The 24,831-nt window shown below is 46.8% G+C and overlaps 2 protein-coding genes across 3 annotated transcripts in view; one reads left to right on the top strand and one right to left on the bottom strand.

Moving 5' to 3' along the window:
* LOC310672942 (uncharacterized protein) overlaps positions 1–8,391 on the top strand; it is a 38,532-nt gene extending 30,141 nt beyond the window's left edge. The window contains exons 13-15 of the mRNA XM_083430625.1: positions 575–597; positions 3,898–4,025; positions 6,513–8,391. Of these exons, the coding sequence (XP_083286751.1) occupies positions 575–597; positions 3,898–4,025; positions 6,513–7,036 (675 nt within the window). The 3' untranslated portion in view covers positions 7,037–8,391. The remainder of the gene's footprint in view (positions 1–574; positions 598–3,897; positions 4,026–6,512) is intronic.
* Positions 8,392–13,670: 5,279 nt separating this feature from the next.
* Positions 13,671–24,384, bottom strand: RACK1 (receptor for activated C kinase 1). 2 transcript variants are annotated; one of them, XM_083426530.1, is made up of 8 exons: positions 24,131–24,384; positions 22,011–22,182; positions 21,001–21,148; positions 20,010–20,105; positions 19,238–19,348; positions 16,040–16,180; positions 14,968–15,078; positions 13,671–13,816 (listed from the first exon to the last, which is right to left on the bottom strand). In XM_083426530.1, exons 1-8 carry the CDS (start codon positions 24,237–24,239, stop codon positions 13,751–13,753), a joined length of 954 nt encoding a protein of 317 aa, XP_083282656.1. In that variant the 5' UTR covers positions 24,240–24,384; the 3' UTR covers positions 13,671–13,750. The 2 variants fall into 2 exon arrangements, 1 of the variants encoding a protein (XP_083282656.1); XR_014507629.1 differs by lacking the exons at positions 13,671–13,816; positions 14,968–15,078 and adding an exon at positions 17,272–18,118 and having other exon boundaries at positions 16,114–16,764; positions 18,792–19,348; positions 24,131–24,368.
* Between the last annotated feature and the right edge of the window lie 447 nt (positions 24,385–24,831).

Below are 24,831 nucleotides of genomic sequence, written 5' to 3'. Positions count from 1 at the left end.
TACTCATGTAAAAACACGCTGATTCCCGGACCATCCGCGGGCTGGCTTTAGAAGGCGATTGGGCCGGATCCGGCCCCGGGACTTTGTTTGCCTACCCATGCTCTAAATCCGTGAGACAGACTTGTCTTCGACGATTCCAATGCAGGGGTGGGGAATCTGTGGCCTTTTATATGTTGCTTGAGTACAACTCCCATCATTTCTGAACTATTGGCCATGCTGGCAGACTGATGGAGTCCAGTGATGTCTGGAAGATAACACTAAAGTCTAGAATGTAAGACAACCACCACCAATAAGACCACCCTGTGCAGGAAACAATAATGTTGAAGATTTGGAGATTCTAAGGGTGTTGACTTCATAAATTCCCTGGGCAAATTATCATTATATTCAGTCCTCCTAGGGGTTACGTCTGAACATTCAGCCCTTCCTTGTACTAAGAAGTCACTGCTGCATGCTCCCTCTCAGTAGGACTGGAAGAGATCAAATTTTCATCTTAAGTGGCTACAGACTCTTAAATTTTGTTTTCCCCACATTTGCCTGTCTTCTTGACTTTTTTTTTCCTCTTCTTTTTTTCTAGGATTTCAAAGGCACTTTAGTCAGGTTGGTTGATCTTGGTTTTTGCTTTCAATTTCTCCTTGACGGTTACCCTGTGTGTATCTGAAAGGCCTTGAGATACTAGGTTGTTTTACATATGCTCATTTGATCAAATTCCATGAATGATAAGAGATCTGCTGCTTCCACAGACCATAAATCTCTGGCACTGGTGTCTCAAGGCCATCTTAAGGTAGCCTCTGCTTTCTGCGCCAAGGCTCTCCAATTTTTGCCATCAACTGCCCACCCCCAGGGAAAAATACATTTGAGGGAATAATCTAAAGGCACATCACGCATCAACTTTGCTGAAGCAAAGCAGGCTTGGGGCTGGTTAGCCTTTGGAATTGCTGCAGTATTTCGGTGCATGGTGGCATAGTTGCTCCTGCTTCATAAAATCCAGATCCGCATAAAATGTTTTTCACAGAGTCTAATTGAAGCAGTGTTCGAAACTCCCATTGTTCTAATTGCATTTTGCGATGGGGAATTTCATCAGTTTGAGCAGTTTCTGAGCTGCGGGTGCAGTACCGCACCTAAGATTCCAGATTAAAACTGCAGAGTGGAAGGAAAGGAGGACCTTATTCTGCCTCCCCACTTCCAGGTACTCTCTGAAGACTGGAGAAGAGACCCTCTTAATAATATTGGGGGGGGGGCAGGGGAAGGACTAGATCATGTGGAAAATGAACATCATATTTTAGCTGCATTTTCAGCTTTGTATTGTTATAAAAAAGCACGCCTAAACATTCCGTTGTTGCATCCATAACTGAGGTTTAATGTACCATTTAGCTCCTAGCTTTCATATCTGTTTCTAACACTGAATTGAAGTCTATAATTGTGTTTGACTCTCCCAAATCAAGGGAAGGCAGAGTAACTTGAAAAGCTAAATGTTTACGGAGTGGGTATTCAGAAGCTATGTTAAAACACATAGTAACGTCTTAACCAGCAATTTCTCCTTTGAGTCAACAGACAGGTGTTTGTGTAAGCTATCAAAAATGACATTTCCCGGCACCACTAAAAATTTGTTTTATTTATTCGTTTTGTAAAATTTCTTTACTGCTTGTGTTTTTTATTTTTAAAAAACCCTCAAAGGAGTTTACAAAAAGAATAAAACAGTAAGATTATCATTAAAAAATTTTTGTTTACACAGCTATTTAAAATATGTGCTAAACTAAAAACATGAGAAAAATCCATCTGTGGTAGGCTTGTCTGAACAAAAATGTTTCTAGAAGGAGCTGAAAAGAATACACAGGGGAGGCCACCTGCCTGCTATCAAAATGCTGGAAATAAGGCCCTATGAACTGGTGTATGTTTTCAAAGTCACTCAGTACTTTACAGGTGGATGAAAAGAAATCATTGTATTTTTTTTTTTAAATCAGTTTTTTTAAAAAAAAATATCAGTTTTTTATTTAAATTGGATTTTTAAAATAAACTGCTTTTGGAGGAAAAAATCTTTCTAAAGATAGTTTTCTATTTAAGTTACATTATAGTCCAAAGGCCATCAGGAAATAAGGATTTGTTTTAAGTTTTTCATGTGTGCTGAAACTCAGTCTAAGTTTTTTTAAAAAATAAAATAAAAATGTTTAACCACATTAGTCAACAAACATGGATACATATGCTATAATGTTATTGCTTTAGTTAAACAACAACAACAATTTATTGTTTATACCCCCCCATCTGGCTGGGATAATTTGGTTAAATAAATTTAGTTAAATAAATGATTATTTTTCTCCTTCCAATAAAGTACAGCAGAAAAGTCTGAATATAAACAGTTAACTTATTAAACCTCATAATACTTTCATAATTATCTATGTATTTCTAATAGTATAACCGAATCAGTAATTTTTGATATAACTGTAAAAACTACTCTGAAAATGTATTATTCCAAAAATGAAACCTTCATCTCGTTGTAAATATTAAGATTATACCAGCAGGAATGCCTTTCTGTAAAAAAAAGGATTTAGATCAAGTCTTACTGACTAGTGATTTAAATCGTGATTTAAATCAAATCCACCCTGGTACTTTGCCTAACAGTCTGGCTCCCCTAGACCTGAGGTTCCCCTTCCCTGACCTCCAAGACAGCGTGCTCCTGAATACCAGTTTCTAGGAGCTTCATTTAGGTTCTGCTTGTGGACCTTCCCGGGACATCTGATGGTCCACTGTGATGTCCAGTGTCAGGGAAGAGTTAGAAGTTTCCAGTTTCTCAGAGGGAGAAAGCATTCCCCAAGGGGGGAAGGAGTGCAGTGAATCTAATAGAAGACAACAACAGGGAGGGACCGGCTGTTCACAGGAAGGGTTCAGTTCTAGCTCAGATTCGGAGGAGGGGAGATACAAGCCAGCTCTAGCCAGGAGGTTAAAAAAAAGAGCGGGAAAGCAAAAGGAAGGGCACGTTCGACATTTTGAGAGTGGCTGGTCACGGAGAAGCAGAGCTCAGAAGGTATCTGAAATAAGTGACTCTAAGGAATAATATTTAAGAACCGTTTACAGTGGTGCCTCGCAAGACGGAATTAATTCGTTCTGCGAGTTTTTTCGTCTTGTGAATTTTTTCGTCTTGCGAAGCACCACTGTGTATTGACGGTTTCCCATAGGAATGCATTGGCGGTTTTAAACAAAAGGCGCAAGACGTTTTCGTCTTGCGAAGCAAGCCCATAGGGAAATTCGTCTTGCGAAGCAACTCAGAAAACGGAAAGCTCTTTCATCTTGCGAAGCATTCGTCTTGCGAGGTACTCGTCTTGCGAGGTACCACTGTATAAGATTGTTTTGTTAATATGCAATAAAAGTTACAAAAGAACAAGAAGCGTTTGTGTGGGGATCTGACGAGGACAACAACCAGTCCTGACATCCAGATGCTGGACTAGATGGGCCTTTGGTCTGATCCAGAAGGGCTCTTCTTATGTTCCCATTTTTTTTACTGCAAAATTGTTAACAAGTTCACGAATCTATGGATCAATATTTGAGCTTGTTACGGAGAGCACAGCGTACGAGAAGTAAGCTTGGAATCTTGGCAGAATTCATTGAACCTTGTTCTTGAAGGTGAGGACCAAAAAGTGTGAAAAGCCACCTTGTCGTCTCACCTCTCCTCGCTTCTGTTCCCTCTCAGTGTGCAGTGTTCTTGTGTAAAAAGCAAAGGATTGAAGTGGACTGTTAGGTGCTACTGCAGCAATATGGAGGAGGTTGGATGAGCAGAGCTAGGAATAGCCCCATGTCCCATTGTGGTGTGGGTGGTCGTGTTCCTTTCTTCTGACCCAATGCTTTATCCCCTGGTTGCCAAGCCCACCCTTAACGTATTTGTGCTCTAAATTATCAACTTGCCAGGTGTGAGAACATTACATTCCAGGATCCAGAGATGGTGCCAGTGGATGCAGGAAAGAAATTTCGAAACTACTTCCTTATAGATGTCTTAATGAAGAAGATGGGGAAGATCTTCTGCCAAGTCCCTCAAGGTAAAAGGCTCCTGGCTCCTCCTTGCTGCTGTGTCCTTCTCCTGTGGTCAATTGTAGCAACTGCTTAAGGGATGTGGATGAACGTTCTTTTGCCTCATGTCGGGCTGCTGTCTACCCCACGCTTTATGGAGGTTAAAGGTAAAGGGACCCCTGACCATTAGGTCCAGTCGTGACTGACTCTGGGGTTGCGGCGCTCATCTCGCTTTATTGGCCGAGGGAGCCGGCGTACAGCATGACTAAGCCGCTTCTGGCGAACCAGAGCAGCGCACGGAAACGCCGTTTACCTTCGCACTGGAGCAGTACCTATTTATCTACTTGCACTTTGACATGCTTTCGAGCTGCTAGGTTGGCAGGAGCAGGGACTGAGCAACAGGAGCTCACCCCGTCACAGGGATTTGAACCGGGGACCTTCTGATCGGCAAGTCCTCTCACGGAGGTTAGGAATTGGCTTTTGTGCAGTTGCCTTAACGAATTGCAGGAAGCAGATGATTCTGGAGAGATGCCCTTGCCTAGAGGGGCTTATACACTATTGAGCAGGGAGAAGAGGGAGGCTGGGAATGACCAGCGACCTGTGTGAGTAGGGGAATAACTGTTTGTGGTGTAAGTGGGAGACTCGGAACAAGATGATTCTGGGAAAGATGTCCTGAAGTACATACTTTAGATCTTTTTAATTGGCATGTTTTCTGGTGAATTCCAATTTGACCGTTTTGGTGTTTGTGCTGAAATTCTGGTTTTGCTGTGCTGACTGTTTGGCTGTAGTGATAAACATTCATTCATTCGGGTTGGGATAGCTGGGGTAGCAGGCTTGTTGGGTTTTGAATGTCTTATTGAGATTTTTCAGTTTTGTTGTTCTGTGTGGGACAACGACAATAAAGAGTATCGTATCATATCGTATCGTATTCAGAGGCACCGAAGAGAGGGGCAAGTTCTGGTGAAAAGGGGTGAAGGTGTCTGTTGCAAGGCATAAAGCTGTGTAATGGGAGTTTGGAGGTGGGAATGGAAGAGGGGGGGGGATAATAGTGTGGGGGAGAGGTGGAGCAGTGGCAAGCTTCAGAAGAAAAGGCTTTTGCAGTAAAGCTCAGTTGGCAGAGCATGAGACTCTTACCCTCAGGGTTGTGAGTTTGAGCCCCACGTTGGGCAAAATATTCCTTCATTGGACTAGATGACCCCCCCATCCCCTCCAACTCTGCAGTTCTATGAAAAGACAAAAGCATTGAGATTGTCTTTTGGAGCTAGTGCATCACAGTGGTAAAGAGACTGAACTGAAAACCAGGAAGTTTCGCCATGACCATTAGCTCACTGGGTAGTCTGAGACATAGGACTATTCCATAAGCTTCTGCCCTGTATCTGCTATCATATCGGTGCTGATTCACCATCTTTATGGTTAAAGCTTTGGGAACACCAATATAGATAGGAGCTTCTTTCCACTCACCATCAGAATTTCATACACTAACATATCAGAGTTGGCCTGAGTGGGAGGCTGACCACTAGGCTGGTGTGCTAGGGCTATGTCTTTATTGATTTCCCCTCCTCCTCATTCTGTATGAACTGGTTTAAATTTTAGAGCTTGGAAAACCACTTTTTACGCTGTGATTCTGCTCTCATAAGACATCCATTAAGGTAAAAAGGTAAAGGTAAAGGACCCCTGGACAGTTAAGTTGAGTCAAAGGTGACTATGTGGTTGCGGTGCTCATCTCACTTTCAGGCCACTGACAGCTTTCCGGGTCATGTGGCCAGCATGACTAAACCACTTCTGGTGCGGTGGGACACGGTGACAGAAACCATAGCGCACGAAAACACTGTTTACCTTCCCACTGCAGCAGCCCCTATTTATCTACTTGCACTGGGGTACTTTCTGCTAGGTTGGCAGGAGCTGGGACAGAGCAATGGAAGCTCACCCTGTCGCAGGGATTCAAACTGCTCACCTTCTGATCAGCAAGCCCAAGAGGCTCAGTGGTTTAGATCACAGCGCCACCCACCTCCCTAAAACATCCATTATATTGTATGGGAATGAGCAGAGGCCAATCTGTCGTGTAAAATATGCCAAGGCCGAAGTAGCTGTCTTCACGGCCATGTTGCATGTGTGTAATTGAGCAAATGAAAGATTTTAATTTTGTATAGGGTGTAAATCTTGAGCTGCTACTTGACCACACCTGTATTAAAGACTTCCTGCGTATTTGCATAATAAACTAAAACGGTTATTACCATCCCCGTGGGCTAGAAACTGCTGAATTAAAACCAACTGTGAGAGTTCTCCTGTTCTGCGAGAGGTGGTCACTGCCATGCCAGAGCCCTTCTTAAGAACATGGTTCCATTCAACTCTTGAGAGTAACTTTGCTATTAGCCTGCCCTGAGCCATTTGAATAAGGCAGGCTGTGAATCGGAGGAATTCCATGCTTGGAACCTGCTCAATGTATAAGGAACCAAATGCGCAAACTCCTTTTTTTAGCGTTTTGTTTTCTTGATCTCTTCCTCTCTTTCCTGCAGCTGAATTGATTCTGGACCCCGAGACGGCCCACCCGCGCCTCACCGTTTCCTCGGACTGCCTCGGCGTCCGGCTCGGAGAGCGCTGGCGGGACCTGCCCGACAGCCCCAAGCGCTTCGACTCTGACTACTGTGTCCTGGCCTTGCAGGGTTTCACCTACGGCCGCCACTACTGGGAAGTGGAGGTGGGGGGCCGGCGGGGGTGGGCTGTGGGGGTGGCCCGCGAATCGGCCCGGCGCAAAGAGAAGTCGGCCGGCGGCGGCTCCCACCAGAAACGGGAGATCTGGTGCGTGGGGACCAACGGCAAGAAGTACCAGGCTCTGACGACCACTGAGCAGACCTCCCTTTCCTCATCTGAGAAGCTCCGCCGCTTCTGCGTCTTCCTGGACTATGAACGGGGCCAGCTGAGCTTCTACAATGCCGAGAGCATGGGCCACATCCATACCTTCAACGCCTCCTTCCGCGAGCGCATCTTCCCCTTCTTCCGCATCCTTTCTAAGGGGACCCGCATCAAAATCTGCAATTGATACGGTTGCTGCTGTTTCTCTTGCACGTAGCTAAATGCAACCCCCCCTCCCTAGCGATAAATCCTCCTGTCACAGCTGATTGACCCTGACAAGATCCCTGGTCTGTTTCAGTGTTGGACCTTGGAGGATTCCTTACCTTGCTGTCTTCTTGTGGGTTCGCTCTGAGCAGGGATTCCCACCCCCACTTCCATACATCTATTATTGCACAGATAACCTTTTTTTGGTGCTCGGCCAGATAAATTTTTAATTCTTTCCTTTGGCTCACTTCCATCCTAGCAAGAATCTCTTTCTCTTCCCCTGTGGGGTTCTCTTTCCTCCTGTCCTCCAGGATCTCTGCGACCTGGATCTCTCTGGTGAATTGAGGCTCATTCGGCATGCGGTTCTTGTGGTGGCTGAGTAGTCGGAGGTTTGTCTTTGACATTCCAAAGACACTTGAACTGTCTTACGCCAGGCCCTCAGCTCTTGTAGATTGTGTTAACTTTTGGTGCCCAGACAAGATAGCTATCCCAACATGTGCTTGGAGCTGTATCCACTCCATGCTGTGAATCAGTTCGTTCTCTCTCTCTCTCCCCTTGCCGTTCCAAGGCACCAGTCACCTCCTGAAACCACTTAATAGTGGTGAGTACATCTAAATTCAACTCTACACAGAACTGTCCCGTCTGGTTTCCTGTTCGGTTATGGTTCCTTCTTCAACTTCCTCAGTGTCTTGTCTCCTGATGATCTCCTGTTTTGCATCTTCCCATGTTTACACACACATCAGATTTCATTTTATTTTTAAGGAACACATAGGAGCCGGTTTTGCCCCTCTGTTTCAGGTGTAGTTTGGATGCCCCTGCCTGTCCCTCTTTCCTTTATGTTATCCCCATCTCTTTTACCTGGAGGGAGGTATTCATCAATACTACTAGTGAGATAGAAAGATAGATATAACGGCCATTTTGGAGGTGGGGGTGGAGAAATGACAGGTCCAAGGGTGGTGGTTATTTTCTGGGGCACCATTGGAGTGCTGTGGCTCTTGGGATGAATGTAATCCCACTAGGAGCTTTGGTGATCAAACTTCATCACTGCTGCCTCACACACCCCTCACCCTTGTAGGACTTAATTAACTTATTTTTAATTGCTTTTTCCTCTCACTCCCCAGGATCTGCAGTGTGGAGTCTCTTCTCTCCTGACTGCAAGACCCTGGAGGCCTTAGCTGTGCCAGCTGTTAATGTGTTGGTTCCCCCGCCCCCTCAATTCTTTTTGGCATTACAGAGCTCCTTTTGAACTATTTTTCGCTATATATGTAAAAAAGACTTACAATGGAGATCTAGTTTTTTGGGAAAAGTTGAGTAAATAAATACAATTCTACAAGTGAACTCTTGTGTTTATGGTCTGTTCAAATATTGAAAATGGATGGGGGGAAATGGCAAGGTGTAGTGTGTTCTTTTTCTCTTAGGGCTGCCATACAACCTCTGGGTCATCCTAAGAAAATCGCGGGGTATCCTGGTTTTTACTTTTTGAAATATGGCAACTCACTCTCTCTCTCTCTCTCGCTTTCTCCGACACAGAGAGAGAGGGAGGGAGGAAGTGTCTATACAGTGGTGCCTCGGGTTAAGTACTTAATTCGTTCCGGAGGTCCGTTCTTAACCTGAAACTGTTCTAAACCTGAAGCACCACTTTAGCTAATGGGGCCTCCTGCTGCCGCTGCGCCAACGGAGCACAGTTTCTGTTCTCATCCCAAAGCAAAGTTCTTAACCCGAGGTACTATTTCTGGGTTAGCGGAGTCTGTAACCTGAAGCATCTGTAACATGAAGCGTATGTAACCCGAGGTACCACTGTATAGGGAAGATGGGAAACTGCCTTATGGTATGTCAGGCTGCTGCACTATATTGTCTCCCAGGGTCTCCCAACCTTATCTGGAACTGGGACCTGCTTGTATGGAAAATATTCATTCCTTTCTAGCTGTCAGTAGATACCTGGGCCAAGTGCTTTTAGCCCTAGCCGCATTATTGGCCTTGTTGCCATGGATGCAGGAAGGATCTTGGGAAGAAGTCCCTCTGTTTCCTTCTTCCAAGCTAGTGATCTGACAGGCACTGTGTGAGCACAGACCTGGCTGCTGGATTGGGCTAGGAAATCCCCAAATGTATGCCAATAGCCGGAGTGCATTTTTACTTGTCCCCCTCTCAAAAAACAACAACAAAACACCTTTCTAAAGTTTTAAATCACTCTGATGCCACAGTGACGGCAGAACTCTCATGTTAGCAAGGGAAATTTCAGAAAATACAATTGCTGTATTAAAACTTTTACATTCTGCCTGACAAGAACCCTCAAAGGCAGCTGACACTGCAGAAATTACCGTATTTTTCGCTCACACACCAGACCATAAGACGCACCTAGTTTTTGGAGGAGGAAAACAAGAAAAAAATATTCTGAATCTCAGAAGCCAGAACAGCAAGAGGGATTGCTGCGTAGTGAAAGCAGCAATCCCTCTTGCTGTTCTGGGTTCTGGGATAGCTGCGCAGCCTGCATTCGCTCCATAAGATGCACACACATTTCCCCTTACTTTTTAGGAGGGAAAAAGTGAGTCTTATAGAGCAAAAAATACGGTAATACATAACAGAGACCTGATTCTTTTTTTAAAGGCCCAGTAATGACCACATAAGCTGAGCCCAAAACTCTTCCGCCTTGTGGGATATCTTGGAAAGACACACAAATCTGGAGTGAAGTCCCTAAGGCTGGCATCTTGTACGCTTCCTTACGGCAACTGCTGCTGCCAAGCTGGTGCTAAATGTCTTGCTGTGCTTTCCTTTGGAGCACAGCAGCAAGGCTGAGAGAAGGATCTTGTCTTATCTAGGCAGCCCAGGACTTCCATACACACTGCCCAGGCTGGCACCCCGGGGAGGTCACTTGGTTGCTGCCAAAAACAACACAGGAGGCCACGTCTACAAGTCTCCCTGCACCACCTCCAACAAAACTGCTCTGGGTTTTTCCCAACCCCCAAACCAGATTTGGGGAGGGCGTGCGGGGAATGGAAGTTCCATTGCGCAAATGTGGAGCAACTTCATTGGTGAACACTCACTAAGCTTTCTTAGTTTGTGTTTGGTCTCGGCAGTGTTCAAAACCATGACAGGATGATTTTTTACATAAGGCAACATGATAATGACCATTTTATATCAGTATGTCATAATCCCAAAGCATGGACTTTGTTTCACTGCAGCTCTGCATTGAATTAATGGTTGCATTGGGTTTTCTGCCACAACTCTGAAGATCTCTTGACAAGTTAGGGTCTCAACCAGCAGTTACGATCAGTGGGAATTTGGGATGTTCCACCCATGTGTGTCCTAACTTAACACTAAACCTCATTTGCTGTTGACCCTCTTTGGCAGGGGTCAGCAAACGTTTCCAGCAGGGGGCCAGTCCACTGTCCCTCAGAACTTGTGGGGGGCCGGACTATTTTTCTTTGGGGGGGGGAATGAATTCCTATGCCCCACAAATAACCCAGAGATGCATTTTAAATAAAAGCACGCATTCTACTCATGTAAAAACACACTGATTCCCGGACCATCCACGGGGCGGATTTAGAAGGCGATTGGAAGCCCCCAGGCCTTAGTTTGCCTACCCATGCTCTTTGGAAACACACTGGGTGTTTTTTAGCAGCAGGGGGAATAAATCACTGAGCTTCCTGCAGTCTTCCCAAACTCCTTTAACAGTTTCCTTTATTCTGATTTCTTGCTTCTGATATATTTAAAGGAGGTTGCTTTGGGGTTTTTTTGTTTTTAAACATACTGGGCAATAATATACAGTGGTGCCTCGCAAGACGAAATTAATTCGTTCCGCGAGTCTCTTCGTCTAGCGGTTTTTTCGTCTTGCGAAGCAACCCTATTAGCGGATTAGCGCTATTAGCGGTTTAGCGGCTATTAAAGGTTTAAGGGATTAGCGGATTAGCTGCTAAAAGGCTATTAGCGGATTAGCGGCTTAGAAAAAGGGGGTGGGGAGCGAAAAAAAATCTCAAGACTCGCAAGACATTTTCGTCTTGCGAAGCAAGCCCATAGAGAAATTCGTCCTGCGAAGCGCATCGAAAAACGGAAAACCCTTTCGTCTAGCGGGTTTTCCTTCTTGCGAGGCATTCGTCTTGCGGGGCACCACTGTACTTCCTTTTTGCAAAGGAAGCTCTCTTATCCTGCATAAGCTGCACATACCAGCATCCGCTTGGGGTTCCAGTTTCCCGATCATTGCAGAAACCTGAGCTCATTGTTTCAAAATAACCTCCAATTTGACTCAATGGAGTCTCCCTTGGAAACCAACTTTTTCTAAGCTACACTACTTTCACAATGTCCATATGCAGTCTCTGTGAAGGTAATTGAAATCATCCATCATTTTCTCTTTCACTTGCCTGTGACCTTTTTCTTGTCTCAAAACCACCACCTGTACTTTAAATCATAGGCGCCAGGGTGGGTGGGGCATCAGCTATTATGCGCCTTTCCCTAAATTGCTTCTGTCCTGATATTTGCATCCGGTTATCTTATGATGCATTTGTCACCGGTTTTTGAATACTGGACCCGGTATGAGCATCATACCCTTCCCTTTAAGATTTTTATATCCAGGGAAAAGCGTATTCATGTTCTTTAAGACCCATACAATCCAGCTTCCCTGTTCTAGTGCTGATGCTTGTGATTAGCCCCAAAATGTTTAACGCAGTACAGAAGCAGCTGGGTTTGAACAGGGCTTTTGTAACAAGGTTTTGTTTTTTGTTTTTTTTTAAAAAAAACAATCCATGCAAGTTGTCTTGAGTTGCATGGGCTTTCAAGGAATCTCTTGTCCGAGACAGGCACTTTGACGTTCGACAGCTCTGTTACCTTCACGGCAAAAGTAGGTAATAATAATAAATTTTTATTTATACCCCGCCCTTCCCGGTTCAAAAACCGTGCTCAGGGTGGCTAACATCAAATTTAAAACACTTTAAAACAATTATAAAAGCAGAACAAAACACAGTATAAAAACATGAATAAAAAAATTCAAAAATCAAAAAGATAATCCCCAGGGCTAGCTGGCTGAATTGATCCTACTTGGGCCAGTGAGGAGGCCAAGGGAGAATTAGCTGTGGAGTCTCAGCGGGTTATCTTCATAGCCTTTTTCAGTCTGAGGGCCAAATGAACATGTGGCTGATGTATGTATATACATGTACAAAAACACATACAGCCTCCCTATACATACACACCAAGCAGACCTGCACTTGCAGGCATAACGCACACTCAAGCAGGAAGACAGCTCTTACCAAGTCCTCCCCAGTGGTTGGGCTATGGGGTGGGGAACAGGATTTTTTTAAAAATCAGATTTTTAAAATAAAATGCTTTTGGAGGAAAAATCTTTCTAAAGAGTTTTCTATTTAAGTTACATTATAGTCTAAAGGCTATTCATCAGGAAATGATGATTTGTTTTAGTTTTCCATGTGTGCTAAAACTCAGTCTAAGCTTTTTTTTAAAAAAACCTTTAACTACATCAGTTAACAAACATGGATACATATGCTATAATGTTATTGCTTTAGTTACCGGTAAATAAATTGTTTAAATTGTTACGGAAATGATTATTTTTCTACTTCCAATAAAGTTCTGTAAATATAAACAGTCAACTTATTAAACCTCACAATAATTTCATAATTATCCTTATGTATTTCCAATAGTTTAACCAAATCAGTAATGTTTGATGTAACTGTAAATACTCTGAAAATTTATTATTCCAAAAATGAAGACTTTATGTAAAAAAATGATTTAAATCAAGTCTTATTAGTGATTTAAATCATCTGACTAGTGATTTAAATCAATTTACCGTATTTTTCGCTCCATAGGGCGCACCGGCCCATAGGACGCACCAAGTTTTTTTGGGGGGAAATAAAAAAAACTTTATTCCCCCCCCCAGGCGCTTGTGGGGCCAGCAGCGGGGAGAAGCACTCTTCTCCCTGCCGCCAGCATGCAGACCAGGTCTGGGGACAGCGGGAAGACGTGCTGCGCCTCCCCGCTGTCCCTGGAACTTAAGGGGCTGGCAGCGGGGAGAAGCACGCGTCTCCCCGCCGTCAGCCTCCAAACCACATCGGGAGACAGCGGGATGGCGGCGTTCCGCCTCCCCGCTGTCCCCGACCTTGTGGGGCTGGCGCTGGGGCTCTCCTGAAGTCTGGAGAGCGAGAGGGGTCGGTGCGCACCAACCCCTCTCACACTCCAGGCTACAGCGAAAGCCTGCATTCGCCCCATAGGACGCACACACATTTCCCCTTCATTTTTGGAGGGGAAAAAGTGCGTCCTATGGAGCGAAAAATACGGTAATTCAAATCCACCCTGGTGGGGAATATGCTGCTTTTTACTCTCTAAAGAGTTCTGTAGAGAATTTTATCACCCCATCTCAGCACTGAGATCTATCTGAATGAGGTTTGCAGGGGTCTTTGGTCTACTCCTTGCAGTTTCTGGGTTGCCCTGGTGCACAGTTTTATCATTCCTGATCTAAGGGGACAAGGCATTTTATTTATTCCTGGTTGAAGCGATGGCAGCTTCCATCAGCTGAGTGGGTTGGGAGAGAAGCCTGTAAAAAAACAGGTAAGTGAATCGCGATTCTCATTTTCCAGGTATATCTTGGGGGGGGGGGGGGGAGAAGCAGGACACAGTGATAACGTTCAGCACAAAAAGTTTTATTGTTTCTGTTTTGTACATAATTATAATTCTGTGCCTTGTGGTCAACTGCACTCTCTCATCTGGTCCCGATGGTGACCTGCCAGACGCGAACAAGATTATCCGTGTAGCCGGCAAACAGAGTCTGATGGAACAGAGAGGGAGAAACAGCGTTAGGAAGCGACTGGGCGACAGCTTTTTGACAAGGCAGCAACAATCACTTTGCATGAACCAAATGTTGGATAGAAAGTCAATGGGAGTCTTGGCTGAGAAGCCAGGTTCCTCAGGATGCAGCAGAAAGGGATGGGGAGGAGAGAAGAGGCAGGGCTACCCCACATTAGCACAGCAATTTCTGGGACCTCCTCTGCTTGAGTTTCTCTAGACAGCTGTTCACTAGATGCACATGTAACCAAGATCATTTTACCAATCGCATTCTCCTTTAGTGTCCTATCTTTTTAGATACCTCCTGCCCCCAGGCTTACAGAGTCTTCCTTAGTGATCTGCAAGCTGCTCTGTCAGTTGCTTATAGTAGGGTAAAAATGCCTTGAATGAATGAACAGCAGATTGTGACAAACCCAAGGTGTTCACTTTTTATTGTATTGAGGGATGAGAAGTATCCAGCCCACAGGAAGACCAGAAGCAATAAAATTTTATCACTTTCCATCCGCTCTGTAAGTGGAGTTGTAAATGAGAATGGCAGGGCCATTCCCCTCATCTTCACATCTTAAGACAATACACTGTTTATCTGTCAGTTCAAATAATGGGCAGTCTTCTTGGGCAGTGTATCTATGTATTTTATACATATCAAATTTGACTGGGGGAAAAACTTTTAACCAGGATTAGCTGCAGCACTGCTAAAACCTCTTCCTTTGGTCGCCCTTCAAGTGCTGATCAAGAGACACTGTCAGCTGCACTTGGGGTGAAAAGTTCTGGTTCCTCAAGAAAACCCAAACATGACACAAGCCCTGTATGGCAAAGGTGGAAGCTCAAAAATGCAGGCTTTGACAAATCCCGCTTTCCCAGTTCTTTCCCTGGCTGGAGGCAGCAGCTCTTTTTAACTTTCTGCACAGCCTGCTGCAAAATGTTGTTTTATAGCAACAAGGACTACTGATTTTAATCTCTTAATCTTAATACAGATTTTAGCTGAAGGCGTGATATTTTTAATGTAAATAAGTTTATAGGGGATTTTTAATTACATCCGCTTCTTTATGTGGTTGTGGCACTTGTTGTTGTTAGCTTTGCTGTCTGGTCTTTGACCGCAATGAAAATTGATTGATTGCACAGCCCGGTTCTTACCTGTCCGTCAGCAGACCAGGCCAATGAGGTGCACTGGGGTGGCTCCGCCTTGCTGCTGGTGCTGATCACTTCCTGCTTGAGCTCATCCACAATGATCTTGCCTTCCAGGTCCTGATGTTAAGAAAGCAGGGGTTAGATGGTCAAATGGGAGTTGCAGACGTGAGGCCGAACGTTTTGTTCAATTTCCACCTGCTATTTGCATGCTGTATGTAGTTTGGGCAACAGGCTCAGAAACAGCCTCTGGTTTTCCGCACGGAAGCAAAATCAGACGGCATAGTGTGTTTCATCACAGCACGTCAGTCCCCTCGCTCTCAAGCCTGAAATCACCACTCACAATGCATTCCCTTGCACTGTCACTGGTAGCTGTTGCTCCTTCTCTGCTTCACAGAATTGTAGAGTTGGGTGGGCCCTAACAGTCATCTGAATATCATCACTGCTACTATCTGCAACTACCAGTTCCCTTACCAGAGAGGCTACTTCTTCTTAAGTAAGAATGTCTGTCTCCTCTACCACCGTGGCAGTTCAGATTTTAACTTCGAATAAAAGTATGCAAACACATTCAGCCACAATTAGATTCGCATCTTCTGTTCAAAAATGAGAAGGCTGGGTGTTGCAGTTGCAGGGAGCAAGAGACATCCAGGCAACTGATCTTCTGCACAATGACATTAAGAGAAAGGCCCCTTGCTCTTTAGACGGCAGAATGAGATAACCACATTTAGCCTTGAAACAGTAATTATCTGCCAAAGAAAGGCACATTCCGCAGCCCATACAAATTAATTTGTGTACAATGCTTTGCATAACTTAAGTTTGTTTTTACCATATAAGGAGCTATGCCAGCCTGACCCCTGAACATCCTGCTCTGGCCTGCTGAGATCTCAGAAGCTCAAACTATAAATTCAAGGAACTTCAGCTGCAGGAGCCTAACATGACTCTCCCAGGACTGCCAAGGAAGAAATGTCAAGGGAACAGCAACTTAATTCTGACAAGGAAAACAAGACCTAGGCTGGGAGAAGAGTTAATCTCCTCCCTTCTTCCCAACCCTTCAACAGCCAACATCAAGCTCTTAACTTACCCATATCTTGATGCTGGGTCCAGTGGCTGCACACAGCCAGTAGCGGTTGGGGCTGAAGCATAAGGCGTTGATGATGTCTCCACCATCCAGGGTGTAGAGGTGCTTGCCTTCGTTCAAGTCCCACAGCATAGCCTGGCCGTCCTGTGGTGGAAGAAAGCAGGCATTCGATTTAAAGCCCCCAAGTCCAGAATGATTTTGCAATGGAAAAGGGCTGGGAATCTCAATGCATCCAAGTCTCCCCATTCCTCCCAGCATCTACTCAAGGCCCCTAAAAAGCTGTGACATTTCACTTATTAATTCATGCACCCTCTGCCCCTTAAACAGAAATTGTCAAGGGGGGAGAGCTACCTTTCTCCAAAGCAACAGGTCTCCCACCCGATGTTTGACAGCTCAGAAACAGCCTCTGAGTATCAGCATGGTAGTAAGTCAGATGGCATGTTTAAGATTCATCACAGCAGTCAGGATTCTCTGACTAGATGGTAAAGTGCTAAATGTAACTAAGCAGGCAAGAGCGCTGAGCTAGGCAGAAGAAAAGGGGGCAGCAGCTTATAGGGCATCTTGCTCACACGCTCCGTTTAAAAGCATGATTTCACGTAGATCAAGCATCCTGGAAAACCTCCCCCAAAATGAGATATCCTCCTTCCCTGAAGGTTATAAAGCAGAGGTTGGACAGCCAAGCGTCATGGATATTTTTGTTGAAGCTTCTGGCATTGCGGGGGGTTGGACTAGATCAGGGGTCTGCAACTTTAAGACAAAAAGAGCCACTTGGACCCGTTTCCGAAGAAAAAAAAACTGGGAGCCGCAAAACTCGTCATTATAAAAATAACTTTTTTGTCACTTTTTATTATTATTTCTTTGTTTGACCCCTCAGAATTACTCCTCCTCATAGAAATAAACGTTAAATTAACAAGTTACCTTTTTTTGTGTGTGTGTTCTTCACTCCCCTTCAAAACAGTGACCAGCGTACATGCCCCCTTTCAATGCAGTGACCAGCGTACATGCCCCTTCCAATGTAGCGGGCGGGCGGGCGGGAAGGTGACGTTGGGACGGTGCGTGACTAACGCACCCACCGCCCCCATGCGACGTCACAGCCAGTACAGCTCCCGCCACAGTGGGGAGTGTCGGGGCGCACAATGCGCCTCCTCCCCTCGCTAGTATCCGCCCCGGAGCTGCGGCAAAGGTGTAAAAGAGCCACATGCGGCTCCGGAGCTGCGGGTTGCAGACCCCTGGACTAGATGATCCTTGAGATCCCTTTCAACTCCACAATTCTAAATTAGCCAGCAAAGCTTCCTCTGCTCCTAGACCGCTTTTAATTAGAAAGTTATTTCTGCAGTCTATTCTGAGGATATGTCCACAATACAAACTCCAGAACTGTTTTTAACAGTTTTGATGCCACACTCCCGACATTATCAGCAGAAGAGACAGTGTTCCTCAGGCTGGGAAAAAGCCCCCCTGATCGATACTTAGAAGAGCTGAGGAAGCTGTGCCTTGTTTCTGTAACCGCCACCTGCTACGCAGAGACACCCATTTCCTCACCACAAAGAGGACCATGCTTGGCAGATAAATGGCAGTGGCAAGTGTGGCCTGGGGAGAATCCAGAGGACCATATTTGGCTCCCAAGCCTGAGGTTCTCCATCGATTCATGGAAACGGCATAGCCCAGTGGGACAGCACCTGCTCTCATGAAGAAGCTCCTAGGCTCAGTCCCCAGTATCTTCCAGCTAGGCCCGAAAAAGAACCATTGCCTGAAGAGCTGCTGCCACTGACATACATGACACTGAGCAAGACAGACCAATGGTCTGACTCTGTATAACACAGCTCCCTGTGTTCCTGTCGTAGTAGCTGTGCAGTTAAGACTGAGTGACCCTCAGCTCTAACTCCCTTCTGTCAGCAACTAGAAGGCTGGTGAAAAGGAATAATGCATTTCATTTCAGAGCTAGAATCCTGGATTTCCTTACTGGAAATGGCCGAGAGCTTCCCCCTCCCTCCATGACAAGCATGGCTATGCCCCTGGCAGACTAGTAACTTATTTTCACAAGTCTAGGTTAGATGCTTCTAGCGAAAACACGACACCCATGTGCTACCGTATTTTTCACCCTATAGGACGCACTTTTTCCCCTCCAAAAATGAAGGGGAAATCTGGGTGCGTCCTATGGGGCGAATGCAGGCTTTCGCTGAAGCTTGGAGAGCGAGAGGGGTTGGTGCGCACTGACCCCTCTCGCTCTCCAGGCTTCAGGAAGACATCCGCAGCCTAGGCAGCCCTGCGGGAGGTCCCGCATGGATGTCTAGGCTGCGGATAGCAGGCTGCTTCCCGGAGCGTCGGGCACCCTGAAAGCAGAGCGCCCGGCGCTTCGGGAACACATCCGCAGCCTAGGCAGCCCTGCGGGAGTTCTCCGCAGGGCTCCCCACACTGCGGATAGCAGCCTGCCGCCTGGCGTGACGGACGCCCTGAAGCAGAGTGCCCCTCGCGCCGGGCAGACATCCGCAGCGTGGGGAGCCCTGCAGGAGTTCCCCACAGGGCTCCCCACGCTGCAGATAGCAGCCTGCCACCCGGGGCACCCTGAAGCAGAGCGCCCCTCACGCTGGACAGACATCGGCCAGCCCCACAAGCTCGGGGGACAGCAGGGAGGCGCAGCGCCGCCATCCCGCTGTTCCTCGACCTGGTTCGGTTTCCCCGACCTGCTTTTGGGGGGGAAATTCCCTTTATTTCCCCCCCCAAAAAAACTAGGTGCGTCCTATGGGACGAAAAATACGGTAACTCCCCCTAAGTACCTTGAGCTAAGCAAAATCCGGTTCACAGCAACTGCCCATGTTTCCTTCTGTCTCTCTCTCTCCCTAATAAACAACACACCTGGCCAATTATAGTGGCAGGCCTCCCGATTTACCAGATAAGCAGAAGTGTAGAGAAAGAAGAAAAGTAGTTCCTCTCCACCCCCTCTGGTTTACTATTTATTAACACTGTTTTTTATTAAAAGTATCTGAAGCAATGTATGACACAGAATTGATAAAACGCAATGAAGAAAATAAATCAATGCAAAACCATACTTCATGAATTCATACACAATCCTATTAGATGGTTGTGTGTGGAGGGAACATGACTTACTGGGCAAAGTTTATCTGAACAAGTAAGCTTTAGGCGCACGGCTATACATTTGAACAGGTTCAACCTCCTGAGGGGAGGCTTGCCACAGAGACTTACCTTGCCACCCGAAGCACACAGAGAGCCGTCGGGCGAGACTGTCACTGTGTTCAAGTAGCCAGTGTGCCCAATGTGGTTGGTCTTCAGCTTGCAGTTAGCCAAGTTCCACACCTGCAAGATGGGGAAGAGTACAGACTCAAAACTGATTCGCTGGTGCTGTTAAACTCAAGTGAGCTCTTGCCGTGTGATCAAATTCCTGATCCAGTGATTGTTGAAAAGCGTCTCACCCCCTTGCGTAATTCACAGCCTGCCTAACAAAACCGGTGCCTGTCTTTTAGAAGTATAACTGAACGTCCGATACATAATAAAACGTGGCTGTTTGATGCAGGCCTATTTAGTGAAAAGAGCAGTCCTCCAATATATCTCCTCTCTTTGCAAGACTGACTTAACAGAATTCTACTCTTGCGCCAATCGGGGCACCAACAAAGAGACTGTATTGCTCATTGAGTTACCTATGCTAAGAGGACAAGAGAACACCCTGTTTACAAGCTGCTGCAAATCTGATGGACCCCGTGGCCCCAATTCTCCCTCCAATCCCCCCTCCCACACCTCCACAACTCATTGGCTTGGCTTCAGGACTTTTGCTTCGCTAGAGGTGGTGAGATTCCAGCGCACTCCAAAGTCCTGCCCCTCCTTACCAGAAGATTTGAAGAGCTGGTTCCAGATTATCAAAAGAGAGGACAGGAAATAGAATGCTTGTGAATCATTTAGACACTTCCAGGGGGAGGCCCTAGACAAGAGATTTGAGGATTAAGGCTGATCCTCGACTCACCTTCACGAGCTTGTCCCAGCCACAGGAGACAATGATGGGGTTGCTGCTGTTGGGGGAGAAGCGCACACAGGACACCCACTCTGAGTGGCTCTCGTCCTGAGTGGAGAAAAAAGAAGGTATGAACAGCTCTCAGTACAAGCTGGTAACAGGATGTTACAGAGAAACAACCATTCTGAAAAATTGAAGCACATGTGTCACCTCCTAGTTCTATCTCCTTATCAATAAGGAAACTTGAGCACATCTAACTGCAATTGCACATGTTTTCCCCATCCCCTCCATCCTTCCCTGCCTTCTGTTGTCTCCACATCCTGTCAAAATGTATAGCTTGTAAGCTCCTTGGGGCACAGACTTCTTTTTCTCTCCCTTTATGAACTGCTGTAAAGTGTCATGAGCATTGGCAGAGGTTAACATTTGAGCAATTAAAGCCCTTAACAACTTGGGATCAGGGCACACAAGATATCTCCTCACCCAATATATATCCTGGGCTGGCAACTGTGCTCTGCAGAAGGGGCGCTGCTAAGAGGACTGCCTGCCCCACTAGCATGCTTAGTTTGCACTAGAAATCAGGCTTTTAGTGTTGCAGCTCCAGTCCTGTAGAAGGATGAGGAGAGGCTGGAAGGGTAGGATCAAAATGTTACTTCTATGTAAAACGCAGGGTATGCCCTCAGACCCAAGCAGGATCCAACCCATCCTTTCTCCACAAACATGAATTGAGCAGTGCAAGTTTTCCCTTTTCTGAGCACCTGCAGCAACTGTCTGGAGGAACAGCAACTAAAGGCACATCAAGGCTTTTGTACATTTCGTGCTTCATTTAAATGATATCGTGGTGTTGCTTTTAAAATACTGTTTATTGTATTTTATTTATTTTATATTTGTAACCCACACAGAGGACACAGTTGATTGGGTGATGTATATTTAAAAAATCTAAAACAAAGGGGTATGAACTTTAGTGGTATTCAATGCCCAGATCTGGGAGGGAGGAGAGGCTAACCTGTACAGTGTACTTGCAGACTCCCAAAGTGTTCCAGAGCTTGATGGTTTTGTCCCTGGAACCTGAGACGATCTGGCGGTTGTCAGAAGAGAAAGCCACACTCAGCACATCCTTGGTGTGGCCCACAAAACGCCGGGTGGTGGTGCCTCTGAAAGGGAGATGCCATTTCATTACAAGCCCAGTGCAACACAGGAAAGAAAAAGCCCCTCAGACCAAATCTCGTTTTTCCCTGCCTTGCCATGCTACCTCCTGTAACCCCCTTCCCCTGCAAAGACCCTCCCCTTCTGGCCTTGATCTCCTCCTAGGGCCCATAAGGTTAATTTTCGAAGAGGATCTCCTGCTTCAATGGAACTTTTCCGGGATTTGAGACAGGACCACGTCCCTCACTCCAATTTCAGGAGCCAATGAGTCCTAAAGAGAGGGAAGCAGAGCTTCTCCTGCCACCTTGTGCAGCTCTCATAGGGTGAGCAACTAACAAACCAGCAACAAGAGGTTTCCCCTTGGATCTACACTGAACCGAGTCCATAACCCTCCCCAAACTTTGGGAAATGAAAGGGGCATGAGAATTTCTCAGCACCCTCACTGCGGAAGCATGACAAGGGCAACCTGAAATGTCCTGTATGGGGAAACGTGCAATTCCAAAAACCTGCCAGAAACAGCTGTCGCCTTCCAACTGTTTTCCCCTTCCCCTCCCCTTTCCAATAAAACAGAAAGCTTCCATTTTCTCAGTCTCTCTTGTAGTGTCCCATCATAATTGCAGGACGTATCATCAAACCCCAGTGGAGTCTGTAGATATTGTGTCAGATCTAATCATCGGGACAGGAGGAAGCAAGCACAAAACCCTGATCCCAAAGCAACCCGTGATAAAAACAGGAAACCGTACTAGGAATAAAAACCTAGAAGAAAGGGGGAAACCACGGGAGAACTGGGCAGAATGAAACATATAACCAGTCTGCTGAGGACAATCGTTTTCAATCGACACAGACCCTGTTTCCCCAATCTACACTCACGTGGTAAGATCCCAGAGGCGCAGGGTGCCATCCCAGGAGCCAGAGAGGGCAAACTGCCCATCTGAGGAGATAACCACATCGCTGACGAAGTGGGAGTGGCCCCGAAGGGCTCTCTGGGGGATCCCGTAGTTGGTCTCATCCCGGGTCAGCTTCCACATGATGATCGTCTTGTCTGCAAGAGGAAAAAGATAGCACATGGTTCTTCCACAGATTTCCTCAAAATGAGATAGATATTATTTGAGGGGCGAGAGGCATCTCATTCCTTTACTACTCATTCCCTGAATCAGGCTGCTGCACTCCACTGTGGCCAAGTTCCTAGTGAGGGAGTAGTCATGCCTGGACTGTACCACTTCAGACTGGAGGTGGGGGGACTTGCTTAGTTGAATGCGCCACCTTGCCAAACACTTTCCTGCACACAGAAAGCTAGCATTGCAGGGAGATGGCTAGGTTAGAATACTTCTCCCCAACATCTAGTTTTCCATGTGAAGGGAAGTGGATGGCTGGCAGAGCACTCAAGTTATACCACCCCCCACTTGCAGTCTGAAGTGTTACAATCCAGACTCTGCCTTACCATCTCAGTGACTAGCCAAGGCTTTCTGCAAACTCTTAAGATGCCCTCACTTGAAACCACATGAAAAAGATGCAGTCCCTAACCACAATTCCCTTGGAGAGAAAAGTCCTCTCAGACCAGAGACTGCCTTCAAATACACACAATTATGACCCAGCTTTTACAGCTTTACCAGGAATTAACTGTAGGTCTCAGCATCTAGATCCAAATACGAGGTATCCTTTGTAACACCCCAGTACTACCCCCTTTTAAACATCCACCTGTGCCCTAATATCACAGAGAAAGCTATCCTCAATTGCTCACCAGAGTTGTGGACTCCTCCGGCTTCAGCAGTTGCTATAAAAGTTAGCATTGGCATACATCACCAAATAGGTTGCTCGCTCCTTCTCTGGCATAATCTAGGCTCAGAAAGCAACCACCCTACGAACAATGTGATAAGGATGTAATGCCTGGTATAGCAGTTAGAGCAGAGGATGTCCATGAGGTGCCAACCAACAGGACCAACCATCAGGGATCATGGGAGCTGTAGTCCAAGAACATCTACAGAGCACCACTTTGGCTTACCCCCCCCCCCCCGGGTTAGCATGTCAGACTAGGACCAGAGAGACCTCGGGGTTCAAATCCCCACTAAGCAACAAAGCTCACAGGGCCAGTGACAAAACTGCTTAGTCTCACCTGCCTTACAAGGTGTGACACTAAACTGGATGCCACACACACCAACTTGAGTGTGTTGTTAAAGATGGGGTATGAATTAACAATATAGAAGTTAAAGCCTGAAATCAGTCCCTCCTAAGCTAGAGCTGCTAATTAATGGAGGAAATTCATTGCCCTTCCCCTCTAACCCACAAGTATGAATGACCAGCTGTAGAGCCTCATTATTCCTGAATTGCAGGCTTGTTCCTGGCCACTTTTGGTTGGCTTTGAAGGCCGAAAGCTCCCTTTCGGGAACAGATCCTCTCCTGCCCCATCATAATTGCAGGACATGTCTTCAGACCTCAAGATCAGCAGACAAATGTCAAATTTAATCATCAGGGCTGGGAAGAAAGAGAAGCAAGTGGGCCTTGCTACATACACCTCATTTTCTGCCTGAATATGCTGAGAAGGCGTACAGCATAACGCTCTTAAATCTCAGGGTTGTGGGTTCGAGCCCCGCATTGGACAAAAGATTCTTGCATTGCAGGGGGTTGGACTAGATGACCCTCGTGGTCCCTTCCCACTCATATGATTCTGTGGCTGACCCCTTGCTATTCATTTGATTTCCTATTCTCCTTATCGCCCCCTCCCAAAAAACCCTTGGGGCCTGGGAGCCTCCCCAAACCCTTACCCTGTCCAGCACGTGATTGTCTCTCTCCTTATGCCCCATTCCCAATTACACGTAGATGGGGCTGCATGGTCGCGTCCTTCACCTCACATGCAACAACTAGGCGCTTCTCTCCCCCCCCCCCCCACCCCGCATCACACGGTGGTCTCTCCCATCCCGTTCCACGCTTCCCTCCCCGCGTCCCCCGCGCCGCCTCGTGAGTTGGTCTCTCCCGGCCCGGCCCTCCGTTACCGCGTGAGGCGGAGAGGATCATGTCCGGGAACTGAGGGGTGGTGGCGATCTGGGTCACCCATCCGTTGTGGCCCTTCAGGGTGCCACGCAGGGTCATCTGCTCCGTCATGGCGGCGGCTGAGAAGGCTCGAGCTCCCGCGGCAGGCGGAGGATGGAGGCGGATTCACCGGCGGCCCTTAGCCCGGACCTGCCAGCTCGCTGAGGCCCAGGGAGAGAAAGGAAGCGGCAGCCTCTTCCGGAAGCGGAAATAGCCTCTCCCGGCGCCCTCTCGCGGCGCCGGCGCCGACGTACAGCAACATGGCGGCCCCCACGTCAACCGTACGAACGGCCAATCGGAGCGCCTTGCGCTGGGCCGCGCTTCCTCAGCCTCGCGCAGGCAAATTGCGACGCGCAATGCTGCGAATCCATAAGTACGAAACGCGGCGGCATGCTTCTTAGAAAAGACTCTTTGCCGCAGCCTCTTCCCCACGAGCAGCCAACATGGCGGCGCCTTGGCGTTTCACATCTCGCGATATCTTGCGACGAGACTCCTCCGCCCGCGCTTGCGGCGTAAGCATGGTGGTCGCTAATGGGCAGATATGCTAGTGGGAGACTCATTCCGAGCCCTTCGTTGCTCAGTGAACTGGCCCATCTCCAACTGATTTGCGGGGAGCGGTTCTTCCTTGATATGCCGCCTTTCTGCCAAGGCGGGTTAACAGAAT

Source organism: Podarcis tiliguerta (genome assembly GCF_965153285.1).
Source record: "Podarcis tiliguerta genome assembly, chromosome: 2".
NCBI classification, from domain to species: Eukaryota; Metazoa; Chordata; class Lepidosauria; order Squamata; family Lacertidae; genus Podarcis; species Podarcis tiliguerta.
This window is presented reverse-complemented; position numbering and strand designations above follow the sequence as displayed.

Bases quoted from the DNA above. Each gene is read 5' to 3' on its own strand.
- RACK1 (XM_083426530.1), bottom strand. From the start codon at position 24,239: ATGACGGAGCAGATGACCCTGCGTGGCACCCTGAAGGGCCACAACGGA. The intron at 22,183-24,130 runs GTAACGGAGGGC...TTCCTCTTGCAG, and splicing joins GATCCTCTCCGCCTCACGCG to ACAAGACGATCATCATGTGG. The intron at 16,181-19,237 runs GTAAGTCTCTGT...CTTCCACCACAG, and splicing joins TGTGTGCTTCGGGTGGCAAG to GACGGCCAGGCTATGCTGTG.